This window comes from Mixophyes fleayi, chromosome 4 (genome assembly GCF_038048845.1).
Source record: "Mixophyes fleayi isolate aMixFle1 chromosome 4, aMixFle1.hap1, whole genome shotgun sequence".
Classification (NCBI taxonomy): domain Eukaryota; kingdom Metazoa; phylum Chordata; class Amphibia; order Anura; family Limnodynastidae; genus Mixophyes; species Mixophyes fleayi.
This window is the reverse complement of record NC_134405.1, coordinates 323,650,805-323,674,659: the sequence shown is the minus strand read 5'-3', so window position 1 is coordinate 323,674,659 and position 23,855 is coordinate 323,650,805. Positions and strand designations below refer to the sequence as shown.

General features: G+C 36.7%; 1 protein-coding gene across 5 annotated transcripts in view; it reads right to left on the bottom strand.

Annotated features, from left to right (window-relative positions):
• Positions 1-3,492: 3,492 nt before the first annotated feature.
• NTF3 (neurotrophin 3) overlaps positions 3,493-23,855 on the bottom strand; it is a 60,382-nt gene continuing 40,019 nt past the window's right edge. For all 5 annotated transcript variants that reach the window (XM_075210221.1, XM_075210222.1, XM_075210220.1 and 2 more), the window contains exon 2: positions 3,493-5,107. In XM_075210221.1, coding sequence (XP_075066322.1) covers positions 4,307-5,086 — 780 coding nt within the window. In that variant the 5' untranslated portion in view covers positions 5,087-5,107 and the 3' untranslated portion in view covers positions 3,493-4,306. The remainder of the gene's footprint in view (positions 5,108-23,855) is intronic.

The window sequence follows — 23,855 nt, the reverse complement described above, 5'->3', positions numbered from 1 at the left end:
TGCATGCCTACATTAATCAGGCTCTCTATCTATATCTTATCATAAGCCTTTCAATAAAAATAAAAATAAACCAACGGTAAAGAAGTTAAACCAGCCTCACTACAGTAGATATACATCACCCTTTAAAGGACAACTACAAGGGACACTCATTAAAACAAGTAATACAAATTATCATTTAAATAGTAAGTAAGGTCTTTACTTTGTAACCGTTCTTTTTAGCAATTCTCCTAAAACAAAAGTCTTAAATGTCCTGAAATGTTTTGCTCACCTCTAGAAATGGCACTTTTAGTTTTCTTTCTCCGTTATTAAATAAGCCAGGAATGGATGGGCATAGTATTTAGGTTATTTACACACTGGCATTAATGTTCTGCATCTCCTATGAGTTGCTTATACAATCTAAGTGCATGTAAATGGCTGCAAAAATAAATAAAAGATTCCACCAATTGACACTGGACAGAATTGTGTTTACAAGTGTTTACTTTGTGCTGCGACGCATTTATAACGCTTCTTGTTTTGTACATTCATCTCAATGGGAGCCCGCTGTAAACAAATGAGGTTGGTTAAGAAGCGATTACAGTACACATTTCCACATGGTTTTAGCTTAAATTAGACGCACAATATAAAAGACCAATGGCAAACACCAGTGTGGACGTAGCCTTAGGATGGGATAGCAAATTAAAGAACATTTTCAATCAATGTCCTTGTTGGGATTGAGCTTAGCATCTAATACAAAATGCATCAGGTGGGAGGGACCATGCCATGCACCTGGCTAGGGAATTGGGGAGTAGCTTCATTATTGTTTTAGCAATCAATTGAAAATGTCACACAAACTATTGTATTTTTCTGAAGGTACCTGAAGTTACCTTGTCTGATACATGTTTAAATACTGTTTGTTACAGCACATCAATGTTCTTGCAATAAATACTAACACCATGCTTGTATGGTATAGTAGAGATAGATAGATAGATAGATATGAGTTAGGCAGACAGATAGATAGATATGAGATAGATAGATGATAGATAGTTGGATAGATATGAGATAGCTAGATAGATAGATAGATAGAGGGATAGATAGATAGATAGATAGATAGATAGACATATATGAAATAGATAGTTGGATATATAAATAGATAGATAGATTGATATGATATAGGCAGACAGATAGATAGATATGAGATAGATAGATAGATAGATAGATAGATTGATATGATATAGGCAGACAGATAGATAGATATGAGATAGATAGATAGATAGATAGATAGATAGATAGATAGACAGAGATAGAGGGATAGATAAATAGATAGATAGACATATATGAAATAGATAGTTGGATAGATAGATTGATAGATTGATATGATATAGGCAGACAGATAGATAGATATGAAATAGATAGATGATAGATAGTTGGATAGATATGAGATAGCTAGATAGACAGACAGACAGACAGATAGATAGATCGATATACATATAAGTGATAGATAGATAGATAGGATGTAGACAGATAGGAGATAGATAGAGATAGGAGATAGATAGATAGATAGATAGGATGTAGACAGATAGATAGATAGATAGGACGTAGACAGATAGATAGATAGAATGTAGACAGATAGGAGATAGATAGATAGATAGATAGATAGATAGATAGATAGATAGGATGTAGACAGATAGATAGATAGGATGTAGACAGATAGATAGATAGATAGGATGTAGACAGATAGATAGGATGTAAACAGATAGATAGATAGATAGATAGATAGATAGATAGAATGTAGACAGATAGGAGATAGATAGATAGATAGATAGATAGATAGATAGATAGATAGATAGATAGATAGATAGGATGTAGACAGATAGATAGATAGGATGTAGATAGATAGATAGATAGATAGGTAGAATGTAGACAGATAGGAGATAGATAGATAGATAGATAGATAGATAGATAGTGATTACCAGTAGTTGACTGTTTGAGTTGTTCAAGAGATTTCAGTTAAACCATTGAGATTAAATAAGATTTTTTTTCCATATCAAAAGACACATTTATTTCATACAGAAAATAATACAAAACATATTGAATAAGGCTACTTGGAGGACGTATCAAATTTTGTTTCAGCTTTGAACTGCACAAAACATCTGTCAGAAACATGAGTGGAAAACATAATATTGTTGCATAACTTTGGTCATTTTGCACAATAGCCAAACTGTAGTAAAACTTATAAATTATCTCCTTCAAGAAAACCTGACAGGATGGATTGTCGCTATCTTAGAAGTATAACGGGGGAGACCTTCAATTAAATATTTGGCGTAGGATGTTTATGTGTCACGCAGCTCCAACCACTTACGCAGGAACAGATGGAGCCTGGGTAATATGTGCTGTATTGGTGCAAATAGACGCGTTGTTCTAACATTCTGTTGTTACCATTAAGCATGCTCCCTCGGTATCTACGTTTCATATGTTCCCTGATAGTCCTAAGACAGACATGGTCCACTGGAGATGTATAACTGGTAATAATTATTTTTCTACAATTCAGACAATGATGCATTCAGATTAATAAAAATAGTACAAATAGGGTCTCATAACTTTTTTTTTTTTTTACTGTTTTGGCCCCCAAAACATGCAAAGGATGATGGTTTTATGGACCACACGCGTTTCACATCACTGAGGCCTCCTGGTATCCAAAATTATTTTATGGTTAAAAATTTCTGTAAATGCTGCAAAGTGCTGGGGTCCTAACACAGCTAAATTGCAAAGGGCGGTGGGCATCCCTTTAATACCTGGGAAGTTGTACTCAATCTAAGATTTGAATTGAGTTTTTTATTTGATATACTATCTTTAATTTTAAAAGGAGTGGATTATTAGGAGTGTTCCTACACATAAAAATAGATGCGTTTTACGTAGATGGGTCATTCTAGAGATTGCTGTCTCGGAGATCTATGGTAACGAGAGAACACGGTGCGAAGTAAAAAGCAACCGAGAGGGAACACAAAATGTAAATACAGGTCTGGGTAGTATAGAGCCTGTAAGTACTGGAGAGTGTTGTAAGCTGGAGTAGATTATTTTTACACATTAATTATTGCACATAAAATTGTGCAGTTATATCCAAGTGAACTCTCGTGCTTGACATAGTTGACATAATTTTGCCACTAGATAAAATTATTAGTCTGGTTCAAGGTACGGTGGCTCAGTGGTTAGCACTTCTGTCTCACAGCACTGGGGTCATGAGTTCAATTCCCGACCATGGCCTTATCTGTGTGAAGTTTGTATGTTCTCCCTGTGTTTGTGTGGGTTTCCTCCGGGTGCTCCGGTTTCCTTCCACACTCCAAAAACATACTAGTAGGTTAGTTGGCTGCTATCAAATTGACCCTAGTCTCTCTCTATGTCTGTGTGTTAGGAAATTTATACTGTAAGCTCCAATGGGACTGATATAAACGAGTTCTCTGTACAGCGCTGCAGAATTAGTGGCGCTATATAAATAAATGGCGATGATGATGAAGGTACGTTGTATCTTTTATTAGCAGTACAATCTATAAGCAATTTTCAGATCTACCTACCCGGGAAAAGTAAATGATTAAGGACATGCTGTTAGGTATAGCGGCAACGCTGCCTTTTCTTTTTGGCTAAGAAAAATCTAAAAAAACGTACTATTAATTGTTGTTTTTTTTCCTCCCAAGGTAGTTTAAATGAGGTTGGCAGTAACACATGACCCACGGTTTAGCAAATTTGATTGAAATGAATATCTAATATGTAGGGCTTTAGAAATGTCTGAAACAAAAAGAAAAAAAAACAAGACAAAACAAGTCTTATATATACAAAAGAAAAAAGAAAATAAGTAATGTATAACATCACCTGGGTCTTATTTTAACATTTTTTTGAAATGGAACATGTAAGTTTTTTTTTTTTTAAATATTATTATTTTTTAATTATCGAGGTAAAATATATTGTAGTTGAATATACTGTGCATACAATTTATACATCTCTGATATAGTCGGATTTGAAAAGTCTACTGAAAAACAGTCACTGGCATGAAAATACTGTAGGAGGAATACTGACACATAAATTTGGTTTAATAGGGTCATATATACTGCTCGCAGTAAAATCGGATGCATACTTTTTTTGGATTTTGAAATGCCCAAAAGAAGGCACAGATGTCTTCTGAGATCCATTTTTGGAGAGGAGATAAAGCTTATATAAGTCTGCTGAAATTTAATAAATAAGAACATCTTATAATATATAAACAATATAAACATTTTATATGCTACATGCATATTATATAATTTAAAATAATAATTTATATAGTGACAAGACAAAGCTATGTTCTTCCTATTTTCCTCGATAATGCGCACACGCAAGACGTGTCTATTCTGATCCACCGCCAGCCCACCAGTTTACTGTTTTCTGAAGTCAATGCACGAACAAAAGTTTTGGATGTTCTACATTCGGAATTCCAGTGTTTGTCGTCGATGCCTCGGCAACCGTTTTTGACGGGTCTCGCGTCTTTACACCTGGTTTCATAAAAATATTGCTTGACGGGCGAAACGCCAGTTTTAATCTCGCCCAACACAGTTACTTGGTGCCCCCGAATGTCAATGGCGTTCGTCTTGTCTGTGACCCATAAACTTTCACTGTCACAAACAGAATACTCTCCTCTGTGACTTTTGTGGTCCGCAAATCTTTTCCTCCTTGACGTTCTGTTCGATGAAGTAGAGTGCCCCACAAAGTCATCCATTAGATACAAGGGTGGAGGTTCCAGGGGTAGACTATCGCTCAAGAGGACACGCGGGGAGTTATAGCGTTTTTGCCTTTGCTGCTTAAACAGCTCTGCTTCTATTGAGATGACTGGCTGGAAGTCAGACTTCCCATTGTCGACCATATCCAAGTCGACAAGGATTTCTGCTTTTGGTAGCGTACTTTGCTGGTCATTCTTGGTGTTGACCACTTGCTTGGGCATTTTATTTTTTAGAAGGTCTGCTTGCATGAGCTTAACAAATAGGGAATTCACTGAACTTTCTGGTAAATTCCTTTTATCCATGGTGGTAGCGTGGATGCCACAAAGATAAGGAAGAAACATCACACAGAACAGGATGGACATCACCTTATTCACCTGTAAGATCTAAAGGAGAAAATGAAATAAAACACAGAATTAGAGCCTAATTTAATACTTAGTCAATATATAAAAGTTAATATAAGTTATAGAAGTTTGTCATGATATGTCTGCAGCCTATATTACGATGCCCAATGTCTAAATAATACTTTGTCTCAATTTCCCTTACATTTCCTGTTCTGCTGTTCCTCCCAGTGAGCAGTCAAATATTGATCATGCTCTCCTGAGTTTTCCAAACAAGCTGTTGAGAGAGAGGAAACCTATTAACTGTCTCCTATCTCCTATGACACAGAGGAAAAGGTTTTATCATTTTATTCTTTAGTCTACCCAAACTGAAACATATTTGTAGTAAGGAATTCTTTTGGTTGCGTGCTAGAATAAATTATCTTATAGCCATTACATACAAAGATAGGACAAAACACACTTTTCAATGATTCATCTTTTAGAGTCTTTCATGCACTTATTGAAACCATAGACATTTACTCCAAACTAATTTACTAGTACTGCTGCAATCTTTCCAGGAATCAAAGGTATACATTTTATTTTTTATTTGATAGTATTCTTGGACTGTTGTTAGATGCAACAAATCCTTGGGATGCGATTATTAGATCCATGGCTATGGGTGGGAAGACACACATTAGAGTACTAGAGCCATTGGGGGAATTAGGAAAACCTTCATTCTGCATCAAATCCATACAACTTTCATGAGTGCGTTACAAAGTCAACTCTGTTCTGGCATTGAGAGGGACAAGATTTAGTTCCTGCTCTTTCTAGGACCTTTGGACAGTCATTGATAGCTCAAGTCCAATGATGGAAACACTTGCAAAAGCAGTCATCTGCCATAACAGCAATCTTTATCTATGAGTTTGGTGACCCGACATTCGAACCTTGACAGTCGGAGTATTTGGTGGCTGGCCATTAAATGGCTATATACAATAAAATAGAGTGCTAAACTGTTTTAAAATAGTAGGATTGTGATTGTTACCAAAACATATGAAATGACATAAAGCCTTACAAATGTAGTGAAAACGAAAAGATATTATTACTATGAAACAATAGTTAAAGTTTTAGGGTTATAATTAAAGTTGTTTTTCCACAAGTATCGTGTTATAACTGCCTCAAGGCTTAGTTAGTTCTCATACAGCTTCCCCATCATCGTTCTCACCTATCTAATGCTCAATAGTCTTTCTTTTAATGTCTTTACCTCTTGGTAATCATTTTAAATGTAAATGACACCAACTGAGTTTAATTTGGTAGATGTTTATGCGGCTGCATTAATTCTAACAGGGCTGAACCATGCATGATTTTTAGGGGGGGTCCTGCAGGGTTGACAAACTGGGAGGAGTTCACAAAAATGTTTAAAACACCATTAATAATCAGGTTTTATAGTTAATTATTTATAAAGACGTTTGGCTCTATTTCATAACAGAAATTCATACCTGGGCAGAAAAAACACCATTACTTAAACTCAGTATTTCCCCTCTATGATTCCTAAGTATACAAAACATGGTAGTCTTTCAAAGGAAGGGGGGTATTTTTTTAATCCAAAAGAGTTCTAAAAATGTCTTTGATGTAAATGATATTAAATGTTACTCCATATTCTATAAAAAAAAGTAATTAGGATTTAAAAAAAATCCTTGTCCTTTTTTTAATTGTTAAATACCTTTTCTGTATTTTCTAAAAAAATAAAATAAAATAGATGTTTTTATAATCATTTTCTGTTCAATTGAGACAGGATAATTTCCCCCTGGTTTAAGTGGAGTGCTTAGAAAAAATACCTAAGAGAAACCACTACATAACATATATTCTTCAGAAGTTAATTTTATTGTGGAATTAAATAAACCATGTCCATAATTAACTCAATAGCATAAAAGAGACGGAAGTGGCAGAAAAAATGGAGAAATAAAGTTATAGACTATGGAGTACAGAGAAGGACTATCCTATCTAAGACACATCAAGACCTTCATTTCCATTCCTCTTCCTTTTAAAGACTATCCTGGAAATGATCACAGATCTTCAAAGTAGCAGAACTGACTTGTGTGATTGCTTCGAGATTTTACAGCAATTTATTCTCTCTTCATTATATCTATTTGGTTGAAAGACATGGTACTCAAAAGAAAATTAGCCAATGTCATTATGAATTGGAACAAACAGGTTCATGTTTAAAAAGCACTGCAATATAATTCCTGAATGGAGGAACTGCAGCTCTAAATGCATGGAGAAGACTTTATTGCTATATTGAATACACATTGATCACCATGGCTTTCCTATAAGCTAACTCAATATTGCAATGGTTAGTGTGTTGCACTGTAATTGAATGTACAAGAAAGTCTGCTCCATCAGCAACTCTCCCAAATCGGCAACTCCGCTCTGCACAAGATCTGCGTCTCTCATCCACACTCATTACATCCTCCCATTCCCGATTACAGGACTTTTTCCGGGCTGCACCCGCTCTATGGAATTCTCTCCCTCGCACAATAAGACTCTCCTCTAGTCTACAAGCTTTCAAGCGTTCTCTGAAAACCCACCTCTTCAGACAAGCTTATAATATTCCTCAACCACCCTCTTAACCTCACTACATTACCCTATTACCACCTGTTATACAACTACCCCTTGACCAACATTGTTGTGTGACAGGATCATTTAGCTTATGAGTCACTTTTGCAGTCTGGCTGGGCCGACTGCAAATGAAGACTTAACCTCATGTGTCTAACTCCCATTGTCCAATAGATAGTAAGCTTGCGAGCAGGGCCTTCTCATCTCTTTGTCTGTTTTACCCAGTTTGTTTATTAGTTTACTATGTTTGTCCCCAATTGTAAAGCGCTACGGAATATGTTGGCGCTATATAAATAAATGATGATGATGATGATCAGCTTAACAATATGTCATATGTCACTACTTCTTCTGGCTGGAAGAACGGTGTGTTTATAAACATCAATGTGACACAGGAGTAACAGGAGGAAAGAAGAATATATCAGCATTATGTCGTACAATAATCCTCTCAAAAACAGATGTGACTTCTGAGCAAGACAGAGTAACAAAACCATTAAGACACTGTAACATAACAGTCAATTAACCAGGAATTATAATTTCAGGTTAACCTTCAAAGCACACAGTCATACATTGCTGGTCTCTGATTTAAATAGATTGCTACCCACTACAGCAACATTGGTCCACTTGTGCCTTCTTATATTTAAACCATATAGTTTCTGTACAAGCAAAAAGTTGACAAAGCCTCACTGTCTGAAAGGGCTTTGAGAAAGACACAACGGTCTAAATATACTAGTAAACCATATATGCTTATATGCAAACCATTTGGAGCAAAGCTCGCTTCAAAATAAATACAAGAAATATCAAAGAAACAAAAAAACTTGTGTATATGCCTCTAGAAATTAGCAAATCAGTGCTGCAAAGTTTTTGCTCTAATGTCAGTGATTTGTGAATATGGGAATAATTATTCCAATTACTTACGCTCAGTTACCACTCTCTTATACTTTCCAGAGCACTGGAAATGTTGTCCGCTGATTTTAGCTACAATAGTGAACACATAGAAAATGGTCATAATCATAGCGCAACTTTATAATATATGAACAGCATTAATAAAAGTACAGCTGAGAAGCCACATCTAATTAGTGGAGTGAGTAACGCAATGATGGGCAATTGGATACATTTTGCGGGCCGCGTGGTGCGGCCCTCTACCCTTCAAAGGGAGCGCACATTACCTTTAGGGGGGTATTCAATTGTCAGCGATTTTTTTTGGACCGCGTTAAGTCATTTCAACGCTGTTTTTTATTATTTTCGAGTGGGTTAACTTTACCCGCAATTCAATTCCATTTTTAACGCTCATTTTTATTCCATAAAACGGTCCTCTCGCGCTCCAGTAGAAGGTCTTTTGAAAGTATAGGGTGTGCGAGAGGCAGCCGCGTTAAAACCTATTCAATTGTTTTTTACCGCGGCGGGTTAGACAGGCAAATATGCTGTTTTATCTCGCACCTCTTTAGGATGTGTTAAAAATTAAAAACCTCTGAAAAGTATCATGTAATAATGTGAAAAAAAGTCATGCCTAACATGTAAAAGTAGATTTTCTTGTGAAAAAATAAAGAAATAAAATAAACATATAAAAAAAAAATTAAAATCACTAAATAATTATATTTATGTATGTTTTTGTTACAAATATAAATGTAAAATGTCTTTTGACATGGTATAGATGATTTTATGGTAAAAAAATAGTTCAATTAAAAAATATGTTAAAGAAAGTACTGTAATGTAGATATTATCAATGTGTAAAGCAATCTAGTGTATGAAAATGTATGCAAAACCTTTTTTTTGAGTTATACATGACTGCGTTAAAACTACCCTAAAAGCTCGTAAGCACAATGTTTAATGCGTGGGGGCAGCGTTCCCTCTTTTTCAATTGAATTGCACGAGTTTTCACGCTGCGCTAACTAAAAACGGTCGTTATTGCAGTTAAAAACACGCAGGAGATTTTTTTTTTTTACGCTGCGGGGAAAAAAAAAAACTTGCGGACAATTGAATACCCCCTTTAGTCTTGGTAATAAGTTAAAACTATACATTTAATCAAGGAAAGAGACACCTACCTGACATGACATATCAGCAGGCACTTTAAACAAGTGTTACAAGCTATGACAAACACATTTGATAATAAAGCAGGGAGGAGTTGGGGGCCGCAGGTGAAGACACAGAGAGCCACATGCGGCCCTAGGGCCGGCTGTCGCCCATCACTGGAGTAATGTATCTACAGTGGTCAAAACTTAGAGGGGATGTTTTATGCAGCTGTCATGTTACTGAGGGTTATTTATGAATCAAATGTGTTAAACCTCAACAACCAATCAGCTAGGGATCTAGTGCAAGTTTGAGAATGAAAGAAAATATCTAATTGTTATTTGCAAATTTGCACTTTTGCATTGTTTTAGTAAATAACCCTTTGACAACAGCCTGAGTGACAAGACCAGAATCCTATTAGAAGATAGATCACTCTATGCAGTTGTTGAGAAGCAATTATTATTTATTATTATCTATTTATATAGCGTCAATCATAATACGCAGCGCGGTACGTAGGATATGTAATCATTCACATCAGTCTCTGCCCCCACTGGAGCTTACAAAAAGTTAATTTCCCTACCCCAAACGCACAGGAAGACTAGAGTCAATTTTGTCAGAAGTCAATTAACCAACTAGAGTGTTTTTGGAGTGTGGGAGGAAACAGATGCACACGGAGGAAACACACAAACATGGGGAGAACATGCTAACTCCACACAGATAAGGCCTTGGTCGAAATCAAAGTCATGTCCTCTGCGCTGTAACATTGTGCTGCCCAATTGCTCCTACATTGATGTAGGAGATTAGAGGGTGTGTCCTGGTGTTACACGTGGCACAGGGTGGCAAGGTCTAGTCTCTGAGAGCAGCATATGTAACCTGGTGGCTATGTATAATGGAGAATTAGAATTTGGGAGTGACGGGCGGGGGCTGGCTTGACATGGGGAAAGAACCACCAATTTAGCAAGGGCGTATTCCAATTAATTTGAAAGCCACAGAGTTTTGTGGAGTGGAACCTTCTTGACTGATTAGCTTGTTAAATTGTGTGTTCCTCTTTAAGTATGAAACAACAAAAGTCTCTAAATATACCATCTGTTATTAGTTATGTCAAGATTCATAAAATGTATATGGCCCTCATTCACGAATTGTGCAAGATTTAGATTGTTTACAATCTAATTTGCCATTTAAATGGCCTTGGAGATATATAAAACGAAAAGGAACATGAACTGGCTTAATGGATGTCAACATTTACCCCGACTTCAATGACTGAGATAAAATGTGACATTGGAGTTTTGAAACTGTTCAGCTTCCCAAAGGAGCCAAATCTTAATATAGTAACCCAGCATTTGTAGATAGGAAGATTTAGCAAAACACTCTGGTTCAAATCAGAATACACAATTATCTGACCTACATTGTCCTCAGATGAACTAAAGTCTTTCAGTCTGTGGAGTTCAGATGTAATTGAGGGCTTTAGTAATTAGGGCCACAGAGTGTTCTTGGACAAGTTTACATTGACGTTTGATCATCACAGATAAACTTGTGTGACTGCGACTATAAGTCCACAACTATGAAATGTGTTTTTTTTCCAAAACTTTTGCATCTAAAAAGATCAAAAGAGCTAAATAACCACACACAGCTTCATATAAATAAAAGAACTACATTGGTTAATTAGCCGCTTTTAAAATCCACTTTAGAATTATATTATATTTAGTTATATATTTTATCACATAAATTGTCAAACTTCTGTGCACATTTTGCCCCATACGCAACAGAATGTCACAATTGCAGCCAATGATTCCAAAAGGATAAGATGTATTTTATTGGCGAACAGAGTAGTTACAATGTGTTCTACTCCACCAGTATAACATACAGAGGGATCAGGCAAACACCCCAGATGCTTCACGTGGAGTCAAGTAAACATTTCACAACTCAAATTGATGGAAATTTATCATTTAAAACTTCAGCCGAGTAAAGAATAACATTACTGACGTAAAAGACAAATAAAATCCATATTTTGAGTTTTCTTAGTATATTGCATACAAGCTGGATGTCCTCTACACCCAATGTATGTTATTTAAGGCATTATATATAAAGAGTCGAATGTTTGAAATGATTTTTATTATCTTTTACATAAATGACGCTATTTTTGCATTCACCTGATGCTTTGCTATTTTTACAACAATGTCAGACTGAATATGATCTAATTAGAATACAACCTTTACATTTCTTTCTTCCTATGATTAAAACAAATAATCAGATTTTTAGTTATCATTTTTTATAATTTACAATCAAAATGTAATAGTAGAACATGGTAAGTGCAAACATATACGGGGAATTCAATTGGCGACTGGGGTCATGAGTTCAATTCCCGACCATGGTCTTATCTGTGTGGAGTTTGTATGTTCTCCCCGTGTTTGCGTGGGTTTCCTCCGGGTGCTCCAGTTTCCTCCCACACTCCAAAAACATACTGGTAGGTAATTGGCTGCTATTAAATTGCCCTTAGTCTCTCTCGGTCTCTGTGTGTGTATGTTAGGGGATTTAGATTGTAAGCTCCAAAGGGGCAGGGACTGATGTGAGTGAGTTCTCTGTACATCGCTGCGGAATTAGTGGCGCTATATAAATAAATAGATGATGATGATGATGACAATGTGGCAAGAGGTCATCGCTGGCAATTACGGTAGAAATCTACGCTCAGTGCAAGGAAAAATGGGCAGAGATTTCTGTTAAAATCTCCGCTGCAAAGTGTATCCGGAACGTCCGTTAGACACTTTGCGGCTAATTGAATTACCCCCATAATGTGCCAAGTCTATCAGACGTGGGGCCTGACTAATTAAGTCAAAAATAGCAGTACTCAATAGAGGCAAGAAATCAAGGTTCTTGGATTGATGACTCAGGTGAAAACTGGTTGGCGCTGCCTATTTTTTACAATCAAAATTTAGACTTTAAGTTACAGCATCTCAGATCTATCATCAATGTTACCACCATGTTCTTTTGTCACAGAGGGTTTTTGAATCTTCCGGACATCACCAGCTGTCACCAGAGTTCCAGCGATAACAGCTATTCACTCTGGTACTTTGAACTTTGGTAAAAGGTGGTGAATGGAGTCCAGTATACACTAGCTTTAGAAAAAGTACCTCATGCTTTTGTCTCTTGAAATAAAGACACCTAGGTAGGAGCTTGTACAAAGGATTTTAAATATATAAAGTTTCAAAATGGCCTTTAACTTAACATGTTTTATTTTCTATCATTGTGACTAACACACATGTACTACCAGAAATATAGGATTAGGTTTTCATAGCTGTGTTTTGGGTCCCAATAGCAGTATATGGAGTGGCATTTATTATTATTATTATTAATTTTTTTTTATAGGGCGCCACAAGGTGTCCGTGGCGCTGTACAGGGACAAAAACGAATTACAATACAAGGTGAGACAGCACAGTACAGTAAACATAAAGCACAGTAACTCAGTAAGCTCAATGCACAGCTAGTGAGGGCGGGGGGAGTATCCGCAAATGACGGGGCCCAAAAGGAAGGCGCGGAAGACAGGGAGACCCCCAGAGGGGGGAGGAGGGCCCTCGAGGAGGAGGGCAAAGTAGCTGGAGAGCAGAGTTAGAAGTGGTGGAAACAGGAGGAGAGATGGCCCTGCTCAGAGGAGCGTACAATCTAATTTATTGAGTATATGAGGCGTCATTTCATAGGGTTGTTGTTTCAGTCTTAAAAGAAAAACAAGTGCTAGTATATAACATTGTTACTGTTCTACGCAGGTCATTCTACATTTCTAGTAATGAGATTACCACCACTATTTCCTGTAACCAGGTGCACCAAATGGACATGTAATTAAGGCTGTTACGCTAAGTGAGACTTCATATGTATTGATGATTAATGGAGAATTCACAGTCTCTGGTTTCCACAATTTGGAAAAAAGCTTAAACCAAATGGAAACCTTATTTTGGAATAATGGAACAATATAACATGATAGAATTTCAATTTAATTTATAAGATTAGCGAGAAGGTTAGAACGTAGGATACCTCTGACCCATTTGTAAGTAGGTTGATGTGAAACAGACTGGAAAACTATAGGCTTTACATGTGCTCTTATTCCTATGTATTTTTATTGATTATTTTTATTTATCCTGTAGTATACAAATGCAATCAATCACACATTAACATAATCATGAGTTTCCTTACCGAAGTTAGATTCCATTCTGCAAAATGAATGAAGAACTTTCCATATGAGAGATTGTGAACATACATTTTAGATTAAATGGAAGAGTAAGAGTGATAGCAGAGGGAGGGAGAGAAAATAATATAAAAGAAAGAAAAAGGGTCATGGATTGTGGGTAAAGGGATGTGCTTCTCTGTTTGGCTCCACAGTTCAGTAGAGGGTGGGGGGGGGGGAGATGTGAGTCAAAAGGTCCATTTCTACAATAGAAAATAGTAAAAGTGGAGGTGTTGCCCATAGCAACCAATCAGAATCTAGCTATTATTTTGTAGACGGTTCTAGATAAATGATAACTAGAATCTGAATGGTTGCTATGGGCAACATCTCCACTTTCCGCTTTGAGAAGGTTTAGTAAGCCTCAGAAATCAATTTTAAAATAGTCTGAGGCATTCTTTTTGGTCTCTTACTAAGCAAAGCAATCCAAGGACGAACACCATTCTTTGAAAGAACTCTCTTTATTTAGTCTGTTTCACATTTTAATATTAGAGATTTAATGCTTAGTAAGGTTTGGGTGTATGCAGAAGATATTTTTCCCTTGACTGGAGAGTTTTACAGAGAAATTCAAACACTTACTTTGTGAGTCAATCTCCTAGTTTAATACTTTTAAAATTGCGCGAAAGTTGCACAATTTTGAAGTCAGGACGTAAGAGTATTTAAATAAAGCGTGTGTATGATACACTATTCAAATGCTGCTGGTTGGCGGTCAGATGGTAATCCCAGACCATTGAATAGTGGTTTGAATCGCCCAGACCATCTAGGTAACATTGGAGCATCGAAGCCATGGGAGAGCCAGCATTTTGTTTTGGACAAATAAGTATGTTAGTGGTAATACTCTAGGACCAAAGTTTAACACATCTTTTTGAAGGGTAAGTATATCTATAGATAAGTGGTATTGCTAAGGGACAAAGGGAACACAGAATATATGGTAAAATAATTGCAGGACTTTTTAATGTATTGATTCTAGGATATTGGAAATTTAGTTCAGGTTATTAGGCAATTTACACATATATTTATTAGAGTTGGGAAATGTGCTTTGTAGAGTTCATTTGACGCGTAGGGTGAAATGAATCCCTCAGTAGTTCATCTTCCTTCCTTCAAGAGAGAAAGTTGATCATCAAACATTTCTCAACATCCTTAGGACAGGATACATTTAAAGCTCCAGAAAGAGAATTGTTTATATGAAATCTTGATACTTTTCTGTCTGAAATGACTAAGAGTAAAGTATCATCCACCAAAAATGGCATTGGTATAACCCTTATCCCCTTCAGGCAGATCTATATCTGTATTTTCTAGGACAAGTTGTGCCAATAGTTTGAGTCCAGTAAAGTCAAGTGTTGGAGACTCTACAAAGTCACAATGGCTCTAGGAAGAGTGAGAAGAACATCACATTTTGCAGAGGATCCAACCCATATATCTCCAATGGATACAGACAAAACTTTACTCTGTATGTAAGCTAAAAGCACCAAGGGAGCTTTGTCTCCATGGGTGGAATAGATAACATTAAGGAGTATGCGGACATTATCAGTTGTACCTCTTGATGGCAGAAAGCCTGGTAAGGATTCTAAGACTTGATTTATTATTAATGCCTAGAAATTTGTTATCATTCTTACATATACACTGGTTAAATAGTCTGTAATTACTGCAGACTGTTGCGTCTCTTGGAACAACCATTATAGTTGTATCATATGCAAAGGTAGATACATTATTTTGAAGTATAGCATTAACCAGAACCTCACGGGCTGTTAACAAAAATGTCATTAATCCGTTTTAACAAGTCGCGTGTTTGAGTTTAGAAAGTATAGTCTTTAACAAGGAGACCAAAGTGGTGGATCAAAACAATATTGAGTAGATAATTTATCCCGCAAGGGGTTCCGGTGTAGGTTACATCCACCTGCCATAGCAGGTTTTGATGGACACTTGTTAATATCTTAGAAAGGTTTAGAAATATTTAGTTTGCTATTGGTTTAGGGAGATAAGAAAAAATCAATAAGAAAAATAACTTTTTGATGATTGTGTCTGAAACAATGAGAGAATAAACCTCTTTGCCCTTATAATTGACCAGACCTATTCAGAAGTTTACTGACTCCTCTAGTCTGATTTTGGCCAGATACGTTTAAGGGCATGAAGAATTTATGGTGCAGAAATCGAGTAATAGAGATTTCGAGTATTGGTTCCCTGATGAAAGATGACATCTGTGCGTACATACAGTATTAAGGTATTAAGTGTAGGCCATTCTTTTCTGTGGACTATTAAGACATTTTACATTATGGGTAATTATCTTAGTAGCATTTTTATGTTAACGAGTTTGGGAAGACCTCCTTTAAGATACTGATTAAAATTACCAAAGGCCTACAGGTCAGACACACAGGAAGGGAGTAGTAAGAAAGGGATAGTTAAGAGAGGGTAAAGCAGGGTCTAGAGATTTGCATATGTGAGCACCTGTTGACTAAGTAGTAGTAGGTGCTAAAGTGGTTAAAGAATCTAGTTTAATAGAGGGCGCTGGGACAAAACTTGATGCCTACACTATTCCGGGTGTGCCGTGAAGACATTTTATATTGCAAGTAAAATCTGAAAGGGAGGTGTGAGAAAAACTCATTGTTACCGAATGATGAAAAGTGATTGCTTTATAATAAGAAATGCGTTAGTCGGAACATCTAGAACCATTATGAAAACCAAAACAGCAGAGATAAGGGTAGGTCAAGGGCCAATCATTGAGATGCAGTGGAATGTCATCATGTATAACCAGAATGTTCATCAAAACAGTCTTCACATAAGAGTCATTATCAGTACTGATTAGACGATAATGAGTGTATGGAAGAGAATTGGGATACAAAGATTTCTCTAGGGTATAAAGCAAGTTAAGACATTTAAAGAGATGCACAAACCTCAATGCCCTTGTCATAAGGTTTGATGAGAGTGTGTACTTGAACGTCAGCCAAACTTTTTGAAATAGTCACCATATAAAGATGACAGAGAAATTATGCCGGAGAACAAACACACTCCGGCTTTCCGCAGAGAACATCCTAGGCAAGGAAAAACATTACTGCAATACATAAAGATATTTGCAGAGGAGTAGTGATGGAGGATATCTGTACAAGACACTTGGGAATAAGAGTATCTAGGATTCCAAAAGGTTTCAGAAACAGACTGGGCAAGAATACAGTTTTAAACCTTTTTAAAAGATTCATCATCATTAACCAACAATAAGATTTGACTTAAATGCAAATAATGCAGTAATCATATCATGAACAATGGGGGGTGGAGCAGGGGCGGATCTAGAAAAATGCTGTACCCGGGGCGATTTAGGGGGGGCGATATAGGCCCCGCCCCTTTCTAGCATCTTAGGCTGCCGACGGCTGCACACTATGTGCAGGTCCGTCCAGCCGTGACAGGCAGGGACAGTGTGCTGCCCGGCTGCTCTGATTGTGTTTTAAACACAGTCAGAGCGGCCGGGCAGCACACTGTCCCTGCCTGTCACGGCTGGACGGACCTGCACATACTGTGCAGCCGTCGGCAGCAAGTGTCTGCTAGGGGGGGCAATCGCCCCGATCGCCCCCCCCCTGGATCCGCCACTGGGGTGGAGCTGTATATAATACAATCTGTCATCCAAATGAATATCATATAAGGATGGTGACAATATTGTAACAGAGAGTAAAGTCACTCTTGCTCCCACCACAAAATGAACTAGATCAGATAACCATTACTGAAGTATATTAGGAAGTTTACATTGACATTATCAAAGAGAATGGATAACATATGTAATTGCCCAACACACTATTGTCAAAACATTTATCATATAAGGTCATCATCAGTTCTTATTAGATGATGATAAGGCGAGGATAATGTTGAATCTAAATCAGATTGTTCACCTGTGTCAGTTTATCAGTTATGAGCTCATCAGCGGGAGAGAATTAAATACACTGCATGGTTTGAGTGTACAATAAACTCTGCTTTATTAGTTACAAGTCCCTATCTATATAGCAAAAATAACGTATTACAGAAAACCACGCCCCAAAAGGTTTTAAACCACTCATGTTCCCTTTACACAGATGTTAGTATATTCTCTCATTATCAACAGGAAAACTCCCCAGGGGGGGATGACTTATCTCCTGTCTGCTATGTCCAAGGTTATAAGCATAGCCTTGCAAATAATGAATTACTCCTACAAAACAGGTGCATCTAATTTGTCTTTAAGCTATAACAGAACAAAATGGCTATAAGGCAACAAGATGGCGTCAGTTTAGCAAAATCACATTTCTCAATAAGAACACCAAGATGTTTTAAAGATATGACAGAATGATTAAAAAAAAGTGTGCAAGGGTATAAAACGGTTTGATAGGTTATGTAATTACAGTAAACCAACTCACTTAAGCCAAAAATGAATTAATATACAGAACTATGCATTCAGATAGCCCTGTTTGACAGGTATGTGTGCATAAGGTGATAATCTGTCCTTCCAAGAACCTGATATAGATCAGGTCACGGAAGAAAACGAAAAGTGCCCAATAACCCACATGAGGCTCCTATTAAGAGGTAGAATTATAATATTATATAATACAACAGTCAAATTTTATCTTAGTATAAACCTCGGGCCCTATACCAGAAACTCTGGAGTTGCGGAGAGGACCCTACCTATTCATCAGCCACACACACCTCATTTAAACAGGGGCTGTCACAGATAAACTACATTGTTGGATTCTATAAAAAGTTTGTGTATTAGCTAAAGAGTCAGGAGGGTGAGGAGGTTAATTGGGCCCCATAGAGAGGCAATTGTAATGTTTGTATATACTTGTAACTAGCACTTAACACTAAGCACTTTTGCAGCTGTAGAAATATGTAGATAAGTGAACATCTTTGTGAACTTGCTGAATTCTGCAATACACTTAGAAGTTCAGTTTTACTTCTGTTAGCGGTTTCACTCCCTTGTTAATATTTGAATGACATACTGAGTAAGCTGGTTATTATAGGTATTAAAACTAAACATGGCACTCAAGTCAGCAGAAGACCCTTTGCGTCCTGTATTTATATATGTCGGTATAATAAACCTTTTTTTTTTTTTCATTTTAAAGATGTCTACATGGTAATGTTCCCTACTTTTGAGAAATTGTCTTACAACATCACTTAATTATTTTTTGCTGCTAAAAAAGAACAACTCGCCTGATTTACGCCTTGTGCAGTCTACTGTACCAATTTGCTAAATCCAACCTTGCAAGGTAAGGATGATGATTCTAAAATACAAATCCACTCACATCAATGCAAAACATAAGCTATTGCTAATAAAGAATCCACCAATATCTTATGGGGGAGCAAGATTGTGGCTCAACAAAATCCAAATTAATTTTAGTAAATTATTTTATTCTAGTTTTCCGGACAGATCATTATCACATTCTGAAAATTAAATTACACTTAAGACTTTAGCATTTTCCCCACCCTTGATTACTTTTAATTTGCAAGTTCAGATCGGGAGAAGTTTGGTAGCCAATCAGATTCTAGTTGTCATTATTGGTGTACAGTTTACAAAGTGAAAGCAAACACCTGATTGGTTGCTACGAGCAACATCACACTTTTCCTGTGCACTAGTTTTCCTAAAAATCCCTATTGTTAGAATATCAGTACAACTCATTAACACAAATAAATGACATAGTCTCACACTTTTATACATTTAAAGCTTATTGCACTGAAATAAAATATATACATAAATTTCCCAATAAAAAATGGGGTCCAGAATAGTATGTAAATCTACACAGGTTCAGCTTTATGTTGTTTGAGTTAAGCATCCCAGTTTTTTATTTACACCAATGAAATGACCATCAAATTATTAAAATAAGTGGATAGGACATGGTTAAGAGGCAGTTTAGGGTGATAAAGGGGGGTTGCCCATAAACTCCAATTAATTAAATTCGCCGGTGGCAATGATAGTGAAATGGGGCATATATTCGGAGTCACAACATTTATAAAAGGGGTGCAAGTCATGAGTCAGGGACGTACATAAAAACTGTAACTATCATAAAACAGAGAGAAGACGACTAGCTTGATATGATAGAAATGACAGAATATCAACCTGCACCTCAAAGCGTATATATCACAGCAAGATGGATACATGAATCAAGGTTCGTACTGAGACAAGTTTGTTTCAGAAAAATAGCGCCAGCTGAGAATACGGGCCTCAGAAGGGTCATACATTTTAGAACTGGTTGATTAAGAGGTGCAGTGCCCATAACAAAAACAAACAATAAAAAGTTTCATAATACAGATGTAAAAATATATCCTTCAGGTTGTTTTTACTACTTTTTAAATTATTGCTTTAAAAAAATGTTTTCTGTTGATGCTAATTCTGATGATCCAGACTTGGGGGCTAAATTAAAGCAGCAATCCCATGTAGAAGATCTTTTACTCTTTAAATATCAAGTTAAGTACCTTTTAAGAACGCACTGGATTGCCAATTTTCTTAGCTGTTCTTTTATGAAAAATTATCTCCTTTTCAAAGTCTCTCTGGAGGGCAGACAGGTTTATCTGCCAGACAGAGTCAATTTGCTACAAAGTCACAGGATCACATCTCTTAGGATGTCATGTAATGGTAGAGGAAGAGGAGGGGGGGTATTACAGTGCAGACAGAGGGGGATATTGCAAAGATTCACTACATCATAAGCCATGAGTTTTATGTTAATAAAAGTAACACTTTTCATGGGATTGCGTTAAATGATTAAAATTGTGATTCGCGTCAATGTAAATGCCTTTGTCTGCTTCCATTTAACCTGTCTGAAACTCAGTAATTAGCCAATCAGAAACTTCATTTATACAACCAACAGCATGAAAACATTCCTACCAGTTAACTAAAGCAACTTTCTACCATCAGGTGATGTTAATATCTTGGGGCCTGATTCATTAAGGTTCTTAAATGAAGAGGATTCTCATTTCAGTCTCCTGGACAAAACCATGTTACAATGGAAGGGGTGCAAATAAGTGTTCTGTTTTGCACATAAGTTAAATACTGACTGTTTTTTCATGTAACACACAAATATTTGATAGCTTATTTGTACACTGAAATTTAAAGTTGATATTTGTGTGTTACATGAAAAAACAGGAGTAGTTAACTTATGTGTAAAACAGAACACTTATTTGCACCCCTTCCATTGTAACATGTGAATACAGCAAAAAGTTGCTTTTCTAGAGCTGTGTTGTACCTCATGACATTGAAAATAAATAACAATTATCTAAATGCATTGCTGAAAAGCACAGTCAGAAAAATTAAGCAATGATTTTAGTAAATGTTGCAGATGAAAAAGTACAAGTTAGTAAGTTAAAGTCACATGGAGGTGAAACCCCCCAACAAACAGCAGAATGCACTGTTTTCCGAGCTAAAGCATTCTCTTGTGACATAGAGGGCCTGATTCATTAAGGACGTACCTTGCCGTACTTTGCGTAACATCGCTCTGAGCATGCCCAGTTAAGAAACATCCAGAACTGAACCATACACCAGTGAACGCAGCAAAGTCCAATTTATCTTTGAGCGCAAAGGACCCTTACTACAGCCTACACTTTCATGGGCGGAACAGGGAAGGGACTGGGCGTATGCACAAATTCATTGTACCGTAAGGGCGTGCCGAACTCGAGTGCACAGAGCAGCATCCGATTCAAGGTTTGGGCATTTCAAAGGTACATGTTCTTCAGTTGTATCTCTTGCACCAGTTACAGGTCTGGTGTAAGGGCCGATGATCTGATGACGGTCACGTTTGAATGCTAGAACATGTGTTTGCAATCAGGAGCAACTGTAAATGTATTTTATGTACAGTAGACATTCATAGCATCCTAATAAATGTATTTTACTGAAGAAAAAAAAAGTGGAAAAAAATATAAATGTTTTAAATACTTTGTCCTTATTGTATTATTAACAGATGACATTAATTCTTCTTTCTGTGCGTTCTTTTGTGACTTTACATTCCACATATGTATTGGATGTATACTATAGTTATTGTCTGCTAGACCAGAGCTCAGAGCCGTAACTTAGAAACCTAGCGCCTGGGGCGAGAAAGACAAATGCCGCCCCCCCAGCACTCAATTTTAACCAAATTAACCTAAAATATTCCTAAATTGCGCCCCCTTCAGCATTGCGCCCTGGGTGGTCGTCCCTGTCGCACAGCCCTAGTTACGGCCCTGCCAGAGCTGACCAAGACCTGTATCCTACAACAGACCTATCTTTACGTCCATTCCTAGTTGAATACGGAGGTGCGTATGTCCGGTTTACGTTAATTATGCGTGCCTTAATGAATCAGGCTTATTATGTGTCACTCTGCTATATTTCAATACAGAAAAACATGGCATTCTAAAATATTGGTTTGACACCAGCCTTATGTAACAAAACACTGCAAGACGATTGTCAGACTGCTCCGCTCAGATGTAGAGCTCTCATGCTTTTATGATGTCACTATTGGATGACGCTTCCAGGAAGTGGCTACAACTCTGCAGAAAACAGCCACAGAAACAGATCACAAACCACAGATTTGGTGCAACTCTCGAGTGATGATGTGTCACTTCTCTCAATGAAAGTCTCTTCTGATTTTTTACATGTGTTTTATTAATACTTCAAGCTTTGGATTTCCTCTGAAAGTCAATTTAATATATTGCAAAAACTATTTTTATCTGCTTCCTAAAACGTTATTAAACCAATTAACATTTCTCTAAAGTTAATTTTGCATCTGTTACCCATTTTTAAAAAAAATATTTTGAAATAGGAAAAAAAAAGTCATCATCATCTATTTATTTATATAGCGCCACATTCAGCACTGTACAGAGAACTCATTCACATCAGTCCCTGCCCCATTGGAGCTTACAGTCTAAATTCCCAAACACACACAGACAGACCGAGAGAGACTAAGGTTAATTTAATAGCAGCCAATTAACCTACCAGTATGTTTTTGGAGTGAGGGGAAACCCCATGCAAACACAAGGAGAACACTAACCACTAAGCCACCATGCTGCCCACGTCATGAATTGCAGTGAACAAAAGGAAAGATTACTCACTTAAATTGGAATATTGACACCGCCCTATTTTCTGTAATTACAACAAATATATAATAATAAAAAATAATGGCTTGAAGAGTGTGGGATAAACAGGAATAAATTAAAAACTAATTCAAGATTGGGAGCGCTGTTGAAGTTATAACACACTGCAAAGCCTCAAGACAGCAGATAAAGATAAAATCCACCAACGGTGATGTCAACATACGGAGTAGATTTACTATAGCTTCTAAAAAAGGAAAAAGTGTAGCAACCAATCAGATTCTAGCTGTTATTTATTTAGTACATTCTACAATATGACAGCTATAATCTGATTGGTTGCTATAGGCAACATCTCCACTTTTCAAACCCACAGCTTGATCAATTTACCCCTAGGTGTTGCCCATATCATCCAATCAGATTCCTGCTATAAATTATCTAGTACATGCGAGAAAATGATAGCTAGAATCTGATTGGTTGATATGGGCAACACCTCCACTTTTCCTTTCTAGAAGCTTTAGTAAATCTACCCCTAAAACTTACACGATCTTCAGTCAATCAAATACACACAAAAAAAGATCTTTCATATAAATTAAAAATAAATTAAATAAATAAAAAAATAAAAAATATAGAACATAGAGACTTTCATTATTTCAAGATGATTGCATATCAGACAAGTCTATAATTGTGAGCTAATTGACACTGAAATGGTCAAAAGATGTTCAGGGACCAGGGACCTGTGACAAATATCAGAAGTCATTAAGCATATAGGGCTTGATTTTGTGTTAGGAGCAAAGCAAAGAAAAGGAGCAAATTTTGCACCCTGGCTAAACCATGTTGCATTAGAGGGGGAAGGGGGGTGCATTTAATATGTAGAAACAGATTTATAGTTGGGGTAGGGGTAGGGCATGTCCTAGATCAACTTTAATTTCAGTGTAAAAATAAAGCTATCATGTATTTATGTGCTAGTTGAAAAAGCAG